At 41.7% G+C, this 12,785-nt stretch overlaps 1 protein-coding gene across 2 annotated transcripts in view; it reads right to left on the bottom strand.

The window, feature by feature from the left end:
* The window catches only part of ASAH1 (N-acylsphingosine amidohydrolase 1), a 46,829-nt gene extending 35,104 nt beyond the window's left edge, over positions 1–11,725 (bottom strand). Inside the window, exon 1 of one of the 2 annotated variants that reach the window (XM_077848905.1) lies at positions 11,563–11,725. In XM_077848905.1, the coding sequence (XP_077705031.1) occupies positions 11,563–11,640 (78 nt within the window). In that variant the 5' untranslated portion in view covers positions 11,641–11,725. The remainder of the gene's footprint in view (positions 1–11,562) is intronic. The other variant, XM_077848904.1, reaches the window with a different exon arrangement.
* Positions 11,726–12,785: the final 1,060 nt, after the last annotated feature.

Here is a 12,785-nt window from a genome sequence, read left to right as displayed (position 1 = left end):
AAGCAGAGAATTGAATTAGTAATCTAGAAGACAGAGTAATGGAAAATAACCAAGATGAACAAGGGAGACAAAATTATGCAACACAAGAATAGATTTAGGGAACAGAGTGACTCTATCAAGGGTAATAACATTCATAGTATAGGACTCCCAAAAGAATGAGAAAGAGAGGGTAGAAAATTTATTTGAAGAAATAATAGCTGAAAACGTCCCTAATCTGGAAAAGAAAACATATCTAGATTCAGAAAGCACAGAAAACCCCCATCAAAATCCACAAAAGCAGACTCCCACCAGGATGTACTGTAATTAATTTGGCAAAATATAGTGATACAAAAAAAAAGTTAAAAACATAAAGACAAAAGGTGACAATAATTTACAAGGAAAAATCATAAGGCTAGCAAAAATTTTGCAGCAGAAACTTTCAAACATAGAAGAAAGTTGCATGATATATTCAAAGTGCGGAATGGGAAAAATCTGCAGCCAGGAATACCCTATCTAGCAAGGCTATCATTCAGAATAGAAGGACACATAAAGAAAAGCTTAAGGGGTTCGTGACTATTAAGCCAGCCCTGCAAGAAATATTAGAGGGGGCTCTTTGAATAGAAAGACTAAAAGTGACAGTATAAAGGTCGGGAAAACAAAAACAATAAAAATTAATATTTCTGTAAAAAATCAGTCAAGGAACTCACTGATGTAGGATGGGATGTAGTAAAGGGATGTAGGATATAACAACATATACCTAGAATGGGGAGGAGGGGAGGAAGGAACAGATTCAGACATAAATCACCATCAATTTAATACACACTGCCATATATGCAGAGGAGGTTACATACAAAACCTCCTTTTGTAATTAACAACCCATTTGTTATATGCAAAATGGGAATTATATATCAAAAACCACTAATAAACATGCAAAGGATAAAGAAATCAGATACATCACTAAAGAAAATCAGCAAATCATGAGAGAACTACAAGAAACAATCAGATAAAAACTTCAGAAACAAGCATAAAACAAATAATAAAATGACAGTAAATACATATCTATCGCTAATTGCTTTGAATATAAATAGACTAAATGCTTCAATCAAAAGACATAGGGTGACAGAATGGATAAAAAAGAAAAAACCAAGACCCATTTAAAAACTGCCTATAAAAATAAAATAAATAAATAAAATAAAATAAAATAAAATAAAAAATAAAATAAAATAAAATAAAATAAAATAAAATAAAATAAAATAAAATAAAAACTGCCTACAAGAGACTCATTTTAGACTTAAAGACAGCTGCAGATTGAAAGTAAGGGAATGGACAAATATCTATCATGCAAATGGATGTCAAAAGAAAGCCAGAGTAGTAATACTTATATAAGACAAATTAAGTTTAAAACAAAGACTGACAAGAGACAGAGAAGGACAGTATATAATCATAAAGGGGACAATCCAACAAGAAAATATAACAATTGCACATATTTATGCACCTGAATACACAAAACAGTTGATAACAAACACAAAGGAACAATCAATAATAATAATAATAGGGGACTTTAACAGCTCACACCAACAGACAGACCATCTAAACAGAAAATCAACAAGTAAATAATAGCTTTGAATGACATGCTGGAACAGATGGATTTAACAGATATATTTAGAACATTCCATCCTAAAACAGCAGAATACACATTATTTTTCAAGTGCACATGGAACATTTTTCATGATAGATCACGTATTACCTCATAAAACAAGCCTCAACAAAATCAAGATGAACAAAATCATACCATGATCTTTTCTGACCACGACACTATGAAACTTGTAGTCAATCACAAGACAAATCTGGAAAGAGCACAAATACACAGAGGTTAAATAACATGCTATTAAACAATAAATGGGTCAACAGTCAAATAAGAGAAAAAAATGAAGTACATGGAAATAAATGAAAATGAATACAAAACAGCCCAAAACTTTTGGAATGCAGCAAAAACAGTTCTAAAAGGAAGGTTTACAGCAATACAGGCCCACATCAAGAAGCAAGAAAAGTCTCTACCTAACCTTTCACCTAAAGGAGCTAGAAAAAGAAAACAAACAAAACCTAAAACCAGCAGAAGGAAGGAAATAATAATGATTAAAGCAAAAATAAATGATATAAAAACTGAAAACAAACCAATGGATCATTGAAATCAGGTGCTGGTTCTTTGAAAAAAAAAAAAAAAACCAATAAAATAGATAAACCTCTAACCAGACTTATCAAGGAAAAAAAAGAGAAAGAATTCACATAAATAAAATCACAAATGAGATAGGAGAAATAACATCACAGAAACACAATTACAGAAGATTATGAAAATATTATGAAAAACTATATGCCAACAAATTGAATAACCTTGAAGAAATGAATATATTCCTAGAAATATAGAAACTACCAAAGATGACACAGGAAGAAATGCAAAATTTGAACATACAGATAACCAGCAAAGAAACTGAATTAATAATCAAAAACTCCCAACAAAAAAAGTCCAAGACCAGATGGCTTCACAGGGAATTCTATCAAATACTTAAAGAAGCATTACTATCTATTCTCAAACTATTCCAAAAAATAAAAGAGGAAGTAAAACTTCCATATTCATTCTATGAAGCCAGCATTTACCCTGGTATCAAACCAGATAAACCACACACCCCGCCCCAAAAGAACTCCAGGCCAATACACATAATGAACGCAGATGCCCAAAATCTTCAACAAGTACTTGTAAGCTAGATCCAACAAGTCATTAAAAAAAAATAATAATCATCACTCACCATGATCAAGTAGGATTTATTCCTGGGTTGCAGGAGTGTTTCAATATTCACAAATTAATTACATGATACATCACATCAATAACAGAAAGGATAAGAACCATATGAACATTTCAATAGACACAGAAAAAGCATATGACAAAGTACAACATCCACTCATGATAAAAACCCTCAACAAAGTAGGTTCAGAGGGAACATACCTCAACACAACAAAGGATGTATGTGAAAAACCCACAGCTCACATCACCCTTAATGGGCAAAAACCCATTTTTTCCCCCTCGGGTCAGGAATGAGACAAAGATGTCCAGTCTCATCATATTTATTCCACATAGTACTGGAAGTTCTAGCCATAAATCTCAGACAACAAAAAGTAGAACTAAAAGGCACCCAAATTGGTAAGGAAAAAGTAAAATTTTCAGTTTATATCTACTATGTATAGGAAACCCAAAAGACTCCAGCAAAAAAAAACCTGCTAGAACTGATCAACGAATTTAGTAAAGTTGCAGGATATAAAAATCAATCTACAGAAATCTGTTGCATTTGTATACACCAATAATGAAGTAGCAGAATGAAAAATTAAGAAAACTATCCAAAGTACACGACACCCAAAATAAGAAGATACTTGGGAATACAGTAATAACTAAAGAGGGAAAGGCCTACACTCTGAAAACTAAACAACACTGATGAAAGAAATTGAAGAGGACACAAAGAAATGGAAAGATATTCCATGCTCATGGATTGGGCAAAGAAATACTGTTAAGATATCTATACTACCCAAAGCAATCTACATTTTTAAATGCAACCTCTATCAAAATACCAAGAGCATCTTTCACAGAACTAGAACAAAGGATTCTAAAATTTGTATATTACCATAAAAGACCCTGAATAGCCAAAGGACTCACGACAAAGAGAAGCAAAGTTGGAGGCACTACAAGTTATATTAAATTTCCAGACCTCAAGTTCTACTACAAAGCTGTAGTAATCAAAATGCTATAATACTGGCACAAAAAAAAAAAAAAAAAAAAAAAAAAAAACCACAGATCAATGGAAAAGAATAGAAAACCCAGAATTAAACGCACAACTGTATGGTCAATTAATCTTCAACAAAGCAGGAAAAAATATCAAATGAGAAAAAGACAGCCTCTTCAATAAATGGTGCTGGGAAAACTGGACAGCAACATGCAAAAGAATGAAACTGGACCACTTTCTTACTCCATACACAAAATAAATTCAAGATGGATTAAAGGCCTAAATGTGAGACCTTGAAACCATAAAAATCCTTGAAGAAAAAAAACATAGGCAGTAACTTCTTTGACATTGGATTAAACAAGTTTTTTCTTCATTTGTCTCCTGAGACATAGGGAAACAAAAGTAAAAAATAAACTATTGGGACTACATCAAAATAACAGCTTCTGCACAGTGAAAAAACAATCAACAAAAGTCAACCTACAGAACAGGAGAAGATATTTGCTAGTGATATATCTGATAAAGGGTTAGTATCCAAAATATTTAAAGTACTCAAACAACTTGACACCCGCCCCCAAAATAATCTAACTAAAAAAATGGGCAGAATACATGAACTGACATTTTCCAAAGCAGACACAGAGACGGCCAACAGACACATGAAAAGATGCTCATCATTACTTACCATCAATGAAATGCAAATCAAAACTACAATGATATATCACCTCACACCTGTCAGAATGGCTAACATTGACAACATAAGCAACAACCGGTATTGTCAAGGATGTGGGGAAAAAAGAACCCTCATGCACTGCTGGTGGGAATGCATGCAAACTGGCACAGCCACCGTGGAAAACAGTATGGAGGTTCCTCAAAAAATTAAAAATAGAACTACCCTATGATCCAGTAATTGCACTAACTGGGTATTTACCCAAAGAATACAAAAACACTAATTCAAGGGAATACATGCACCCCAATACACACACACACACACACACACACACACCTGATGTTTTATAGCAGCATTATTTACAGTAGCCAAGATATGGAAGCAGCCCAAGTGTCTGATGAATGGATAAGGAAGTTGTGGTATATATACAAAATGGAGTATCATTCAGCCAAAAAAAGAATGTAATCTTGCCATTTGCAACAACATGGATGGAGTTAAAAGAGTATTATGCTAAGCAAAATGAGTCAGAGAAAGACAAATACCGTATGATTTCACTTATATGTGGAGTTTAACAAACAAAAGAGCAAAGGGGGGGAAAAGGTCAAATCAAGAAGCACTCTTAATTATAGAGAACAAGCTGATGGTTATGGGGGGAGGGGTGGATTAAGGGCACTTGTTTTTTTTTTTTTTTTTTTTTTTTTTTTTTAATTTTTATTTATTTATGATAGTCACACACACAGAGAGAGAGAGAGAGGCGGAGACACAGGCAGAGGGAGAAGCAGGCTCCATGCACCGGGAGCCCGACGTGGGACTCGATCCCGGGCCTCCAGGATCGTGCCCTGGGCCAAAGGCAGGCGCCAAACCGCTGCGCCACCCAGGGATCCCCGATTAAGGGCACTTGTGATGAGCACCGGGTAATGTATGGAAATGATGAATCACTATATTGTAGAGCTGAAACTAATATTATGTATGTTAAGTAACTAAACTTAAAAACAACAACAAGGGACACCTGGGTGGCTCACTCAGTTTCCCCTGAGGTCATGGTCTCTGGCTCATGGGATCGAGCCCCATGTTAGGCTCCATGCTCAGCGTGGAATTGGCTGCTTGAGATGATCTCCTCTCCCTCTGCCCCTCCCCCAGTCTCATGAGCACTCTCTCTTTCTAAAATAAATCTTAAAAAGAAAAAAAAAGACAACAATAGGGGTGCCTGGGTGGCTCAGTCTATTAAGTGTCTGCCTTTAGCCTAGGTCATGATCCCCGGGTCCTGGGATCAAGTTCCGTGTTGGGCTCCCTGCTCAGCTTCTCCCTCTCTCTCTGCCCCTCCCCTGCTTGTGCTAGCTCTTTCTTAGATAAGTAAAGAAATAAAATCTATTAAAAAAATTACAACATATAACTGCAATGTAGGGCACAGTACTCTAAGTTCACCAGTCCTTGTTTAGCAATGTTATAAATGGACACTCAAGGGCAGTCCTGGTGGCTCAGCGGTTTAACGCCGCCTTCAGCCCAAGGTGGGATCCTGGAAACCCTGGATCGAGTCCCACATCGGGCTCCCTGTGTGGAGCCTGCTTCTCCCCCTGCCTGTGTCTCTGCCACTCTCTCTCTCTGCCTCTCATGAATAAATAAAATCTTAAAAAAAAAAAAAAGAAATGGACACTCAAAAGTAGCAGTCTACGTAGTCTTAAGTAGACTATGCAACTATGAATTTTCCATACACATCATTTAATAAGGGCAATTAACTTTAGAAATGCAACTCTTCATTCTAACTTATTCACCAGAAGATTCATCTAAATATCAGAACTTTTAGTCTATTTTTGTTTTTTAAAGATTTTATTTATTTATCCATGAGACACAGAGAAAGAGAGGCAGAGACACACAGGCAGAGGGAGGAGAAGCAGGCTCTACGCAGGGAGCCTGATGTGGGACTCGATCCCCAAAATCCGGGATCACGCCCTGAGCCAGAGGGAGACACTCAACCGCTGAGCCATTCGGGCTTCCCAGAACTTTTAGTTTAAAATGTGATTTAATTCATAAAAATCCAATTTACTGAATTTCACGTTATCAGGAACTTAAACTTCATGTTCAGGATACAAGGCCCATCTCCATCAGGGACTGAGTTACACAACCGGTGACAGAAGCAGTCTCCAGAGCTCCGGCCCAGCTTCCTTCCCCTGCTCTCTCTTACAGTTTCCCACGGAAACAGCAATAAAACCAATGTCTCAATTTAATTCCTAATAGGGAGGGGCACCTGGGGGGCTCAGTGGTTCAGCATCTGCCTGTGGCTCAGAGCATGACCCTGAGTCCCAGGATCAAGTCCTGTATCAGGCTTCTCCCTCTGCCTACGTCTCTGCCTCTCTCTCTCTCGGTCTCTCATGAATAAACAAATAAAATCTTTAAAAAAAAATAATCCCTAATAGGGAACAATCTCCATTTCCTTCAGGGCTTTTGATGATCACTGTAATCAACTCAGCAAGCAGTGCAATGTAATAATGCTCATGTCATCCTAATAATTATATCTGCACAACGTGGGTACAAAAGCCAATATAAAAATCTGACGACAAGGCATATTTCTTTTTTTTTTTTTTTTAAGATTTTATTTTGGGATGCCTGGGTGGCTCAGGAGTTTAGCCCCTGCGTTTGGCCCAGGCTGTGATCCTGGAACCCTGGGATCGAGTCCCGCGTTGGGCAATAAATAAAATCTTTAAAAAACAAAAGAAAACTAAAAGCACTAAATAAAATCTTAGAAAAAAATTAATAGTCATACATCTATTATTTTAGAGAAAAAGAATGGCTGATTTTTTTTAAAGATTTTATTTATTCATGAGAGACACAGAGAGAGAGAGGCAGAGATACAGGCAGAGGGAGAAGCAGGCTCCATTCAGGGAGCCTGACATGAGACTCGATCCTGGGTCTTCAGGATCAGGCCCTGGGCCCAAGGTGGCGCTAAACTGCTGCGCCACCCAGAGATCCCAACAAGGCATATTTCTTATGAGACAATGTGAGGGATGTTAAAAGTGCTCTGTCCACCTGCCCCAGAGGGGACAGTACCCTTGCCATCCTGTATGTGGGAGTCTGAGGCCAATAAAACACTGTGCTAGAATAATCCTGGTAGCAATAAACAAACATGAAGTATAGGCATAACATTGACACAGAATCTGGCTGAAAGAGTAAAGGGTAAACGTGATTGAGATTTTTAAAGGTAGCATCATAAAACCAGGCAACTTCAGGAGCTCTAAAGGTTTTAATGCCACCGTCATTTTAAACAAAAAGGTTAGATTTGGGGGTAGAGTGGAGACAGCTGCATTCTCACCATCAAGGGAGTTTTCGATGAGGGACGACAGCTTCAAAATCTATGTAGAGACTTGAAATGGAATTACAACAAGCTCAATTGTTATTTAAAATTTCTTACTATCTCCAAATTTAACTATACACAGTTTTAATAATAGACAACCTTATCAAGACAGGTAAAAATTTAAATACCTGATAGGTAAAGATTATAAATAGGTGATAGAGGTTTATGTAGTTGGCTTAGCATATCATGCTACTCTAGCACAGGGGAAAAGCAACCAACTTCGAATCTCAAGATCTTTCACCTGCTCTCTCATTTTTGCTTCGCAGGACCAGAGGAAGTGGTGAAAATCTAATGTTCCCTGTGTACAACAGAGCAGACACACACCTATTGAGTAAGGCATGTTTTTGCACATATAAGAAACTCCAATGAGCAAGCAGTTTGTTTTCTGACCTTTGGTGGGATGGAACTCTACTAAATTAGGAACATTTAGGTAAAAGGAATAGGAATAAACCTTCCATGAGGGCTGGAACCTTTGTATCTATCACTAACTCATTAACAGCATCTGGAACAGAATCTGGCACACAGTAGTCATGCAATATTTGTTAACTAAGTGAATAGATTACATCTGTGTGTCCCTTCCTTTATGGTACCTGGGGAAAGCAGATGCACTATAATAATACTGGGCAGGCAGGAAGAGTAAAAATCATTGTTAATAAAAGCTCACACTTTGTATGAGAAGTTGATGCATAAAAATAAGTTTGACTCAGCAATTAATTACTGAGCCATTATGTTTCATTCTCAGGATCTGCTCAGATTTATGACTGACAACAGTCATCACTCTCACTCCGATTCCTTTCCTTCTCATCACGCCTCAGCCTACATCAGCTTATTTTCTGTTCTCAACACTGCTCAGGCCAAGGTGACCATGACCAATGACCTCCAACTGCCATGTATAACATACCTGGCATCTCAAAGGCACCCAACACAGGGAGAACCTGCTCCACTCTCTCCTCTGAGCTTCTGCAACACTCACTCTTCCACCCTGGCTGCTGCTTTAAACTTTGCCATTTCTTCTCTCCCCTTAATCTTTGCCTGTCCTCTTCTCTTTCTATGTCATCCATCTGCTCAATGTTCACTTTCTCCAGTGGCTTTAAGTAGCATGCCTGCGACTCCCATCTCCCTCTTCTGAGCTGCAGTCCCAACAGCCTCCTGGATATCCTGGTGCAACTGGAAATTCAATATAACCAGAATAAAAACAATCTTCATTCTTTCACCACAATTTTTCCCTTCTTGTGTTCCCTTGCAGTGATGCTGACATTTGGCCAACTAAGCACTTGAGAAAGTCAGCTGTCCCCCATCCTCACCCAATCCTTCCTTCTGCTCGTTCCAAACATTTTCTAGAACCATCCACTTCTCTCTCTCTCTCCACTGCACTGTTTTCTCCCCTAGTCTCCTTATATCCACCTTTGCTCCCTTTAACTTCTGATTGATCTTTTTAATGTGAAAAGGTCCAGAGCCTTGGATGACACAGTCTTCATCTCCCACTTCAGAGTGGCCACCTCTGCCACCACCATCATTTAGTAGGTCTTTTGATAAAATGGGTAATTAAGAATGACTCAGGAAGACCTTAAAACATGCTATATTGTGAAAAGCCTCAAACACAAAACCCACAGACATTCCAAATCAAATGATTTGTTTGTAATTTAAAGCCGTCCTCATTGTTCACATTTATCAAAAGTAGTTTTGAAATATCTTTTGTTACTATGTGGACACACACAATTTATCATATGATTCAAAGTGCAAAACTGCTTATTCTTTTCAGAGAATTAGGTCACAATACTTCTGTGGACTTTCAAAGGTTTCTTTCAGACAGAATTTTCCAGATTAATGAAATATTTTAAAAAGCCCAGCACAAGGGAGTCCCAAATTTTTATCCTCCCAGTGGAGATGTTAAAAAACAAACAAAACCCCATGTACATAAAAGAAAAAAAAACCTTAAAAAGAAAAATTGAAAAGCCATAAAATTAGAACAGATAGCATTCTAAATTAATAATTTTGGCTTTATGCCCTCATTTTTCTCATTTAGGACTTCTAAAAACAGCTTCCCAATGGCTAGACTAGATTTTGACAACCACTATTCTAGATAAGAACTATTATCTTGTTGTTCTAAAGATGGCTTTTTAAAAACTCTTGCAGAAAATGCCAAAGAAGGAAAAATAAACGTACCTCCTGACCCCTGAAACTGCTCAGAGGTTCACAATTAGACCCCAATATTATTACGCACTGGTATAACACATTCAGGCCACTTTTGATCTCATGTTGGCTATAATCAATTTTTAAAAATACCTCAGTTTACTCTGACACATGATAAAATGAAACAAAACAAATCTACTTCATGATTCTGTTTAAGCACAAAAACAAGGGTATTGTGCAACCCACAAAATGCCAAACACCCCCTTCTCTTGCTAAATGAATGTTTCTTCTTTACTCAATCACAGAATTGCCCCACCTCCTGAAAGTATCCGATGTAGAGCAAACCTCCTATTCCTTAGACCTATCCCCAATCACACAACCAAAGTCCAAATTATGAAATAGGTTTTGCCAAATGCCCTTTTACTGAGAGGCCCTACAACTGCCCATGGTGTGCGTTCTTTCCCACTGCAAAGAGTAATAAACCCGATTTGTTCAACTACAAGTGTGTTTTCTGGTGGCCTCTGACTGAAGGGCCCCTATGGTATCAAAGTATTAAATTCTTTTAAAATTCTCAAGATCCCAACCACTTTACAGCATGAATTCCCTACACACACTAAAGCAAACACTTTATTTCTTCGTACACTCTTCCAATCCTTGTCCACATGTGTATACCGCGTATTTTTCTGTTCCTAAAATCACTGTATATACCATTTTATTATGTTTTTATTTGCTTAACAGTCTCTCAATTTTATTGAATGAATAATATCCCACCATGATTTCATTCTTAGATCATGTCTCCTTAGAAAAGTAAAAAGAGAAGAAAATGCCTGTCAAGAGCCTACCTAAGCTTTTCAAAACCACCCTCCTCACGTCTCAGGTCAGATGAGATGTCTTCTTTGGCATTTTCTGCATATCCATCTGATCTGCTGGCCAAGAGAAACGGAGTCTCACTGCTTTTAAAGAAGAGAATTATGAAAGAGCGCCAAACTAAGTGTCCAGAGGCCTGAGTTTAGGCACGCTTCAGTAAACAGCAGTGTGACCTCTGGCTAGACATTTTCCCACTGAGTCTACTTCCTTCTCTGGCTGGTCCCTCGCTGTCCCTTGCAGTTACCAAGTCTGCGTTCCTGTGACTTCCTTTTGGGGAAAGAGCCACGGGACAGGAGCTCCCATGACTCTGGGGCTAAGGCCACAGCAGCCACCTCGGGGCCTGTCTGGGCGGCTCCCACCGCCCTGGATGGGGACGCCTGGGCTTTCCTCAGGGACTTCAGGAGCCTCGTCTCCTTGGGCACCCCGTCACCCGGCAGAGAATGCCACAGTCGTCAAGCTTCTCTGAGTTGTGTAACGTCCCCGGGAACTTGTTCTTGGCAGCTCAGGATGCGCGGGCCTGGAACTGGTCAAAACAAGCGCGATCGCCCGCATTTGGGGGTGTGCAAGTCCCAATCGGCATTTTGCGGAGATGAGGGTTTCCCGGAAAGGCCTTCTTGTCCCGGCCCGTGTGGAATGAGGCGGGACGGGGTCCAGCGGGACGGGGTCCAGGGGGACGGGGTCCAGCGGCCCGCTGCGCACCCCCCGCACCTGCGCCGCCTCCGCGCCCCCCGCGTCTCGCGCGCCCGCACCTGCGCCTCCTCCGCGCCCGCACCTGCGCCACCCCCCCCCCCCGCACTCACCGGCGGCGCCTGCTGCGCGGAGGCGCAGGTGACAGCCGCGGCCGCGAGGACCAGCGTTACCCGGCTCCAGCCCAGCATCGTCCCAGCCGCAGCACACCGCCGACCGGGCGAGGACACCACCTGGGCTCGGAGCAGGCCGCGCCCCGCCGCCGCGTGACCTGCGACGCGGGACCGCACCAAGCGGGGCGGAGCGGGGACCGGAGGGCCCGGGGCGGGGGTGCGGGCAGGACGGGGCTCCTCGGCGGGGCGCCGGGGCGGCGGGCGGGGGCGCGCGCAGCAAGGGGCGAGGAGCCCGGGGCTCGGCGGGCGGCGCGGCCTTGGGACGCGGACGAGGGGCTCAGCAGGGCTTCCCCCTCCCGGGGGCAGTGGTTGGGCCGAGCCCCAGCCCCAGCCCCGCCCCGGGGGGTGGAGCTCCGGAACTTTTCCCGGGTCGTGCCCCCTGGCGGTCCGCAGCCTCCGCCGAGCCTCCTCCGCTCGGGCGGGGGGTCCCCCTGGGCTCTGGGCCCGGCGCCCCTCGTGCAACGTCTGCAAGCGGCCCGGGCGAGGTGTGCGCCCGGCCACCCCGTGCAAGGTGTGCGCCAGGCCACCCCGGGCAAAGGCGCGGAACGGACCCAACTCGCCAGAGGCTCAAGACGCGGCGGCGTAACGCGCGACCCCGACGCGCCTTTGCCGAGAGAGCCTGTCGGTCCCGACCCTGGAGCCACTGGACCGGCCCAGGTGTTAGGGGCAGGCGGGGAGGTTTCGGGGACCTAATCCCCCCGGACACTGCGAGCTACGAATTACCCATTTAGGTTTGCACCGCAGAGCTGACAAGTCACAGAATTCAGGTTTTCAGTTACTTGGACTTAGAGAGCGGTGGAAGGACCAGGTAGCCCCGCAAACCTTCCTTCTCTGGTGCGTCCAGCCACCGAGCCGCTGTGCGTTTTCGTCTAAACCACGAAGCCTGTATGTGGGCAGGACGGAGCTAAACCCGGCAGGAGAGGCTGTATGCAGTGGTGTCCAGCCTGCACCTGCAAAACCAACAGATTTAATTGCTTGCCATTCGTGCCTTCCATGGACATGATCGCCCTGTTGGAGGTTACTTAGAAGTCCCGCAGGAAACCTTTCTGACCAGATTGCACTTTCTGGTCGAGTCTCTAGGATTTTCCCAACCAGCATTGTTTCGATGCTTAATGAAACGTAGCATACTATCACCAAAACTCTTCATTTATATCTTGTGTGGT

Source organism: Canis aureus, chromosome 15, assembly GCF_053574225.1.
Source record: "Canis aureus isolate CA01 chromosome 15, VMU_Caureus_v.1.0, whole genome shotgun sequence".
In the NCBI taxonomy this organism is placed as follows: domain Eukaryota; kingdom Metazoa; phylum Chordata; class Mammalia; order Carnivora; family Canidae; genus Canis; species Canis aureus.
This window is presented reverse-complemented; position numbering and strand designations above follow the sequence as displayed.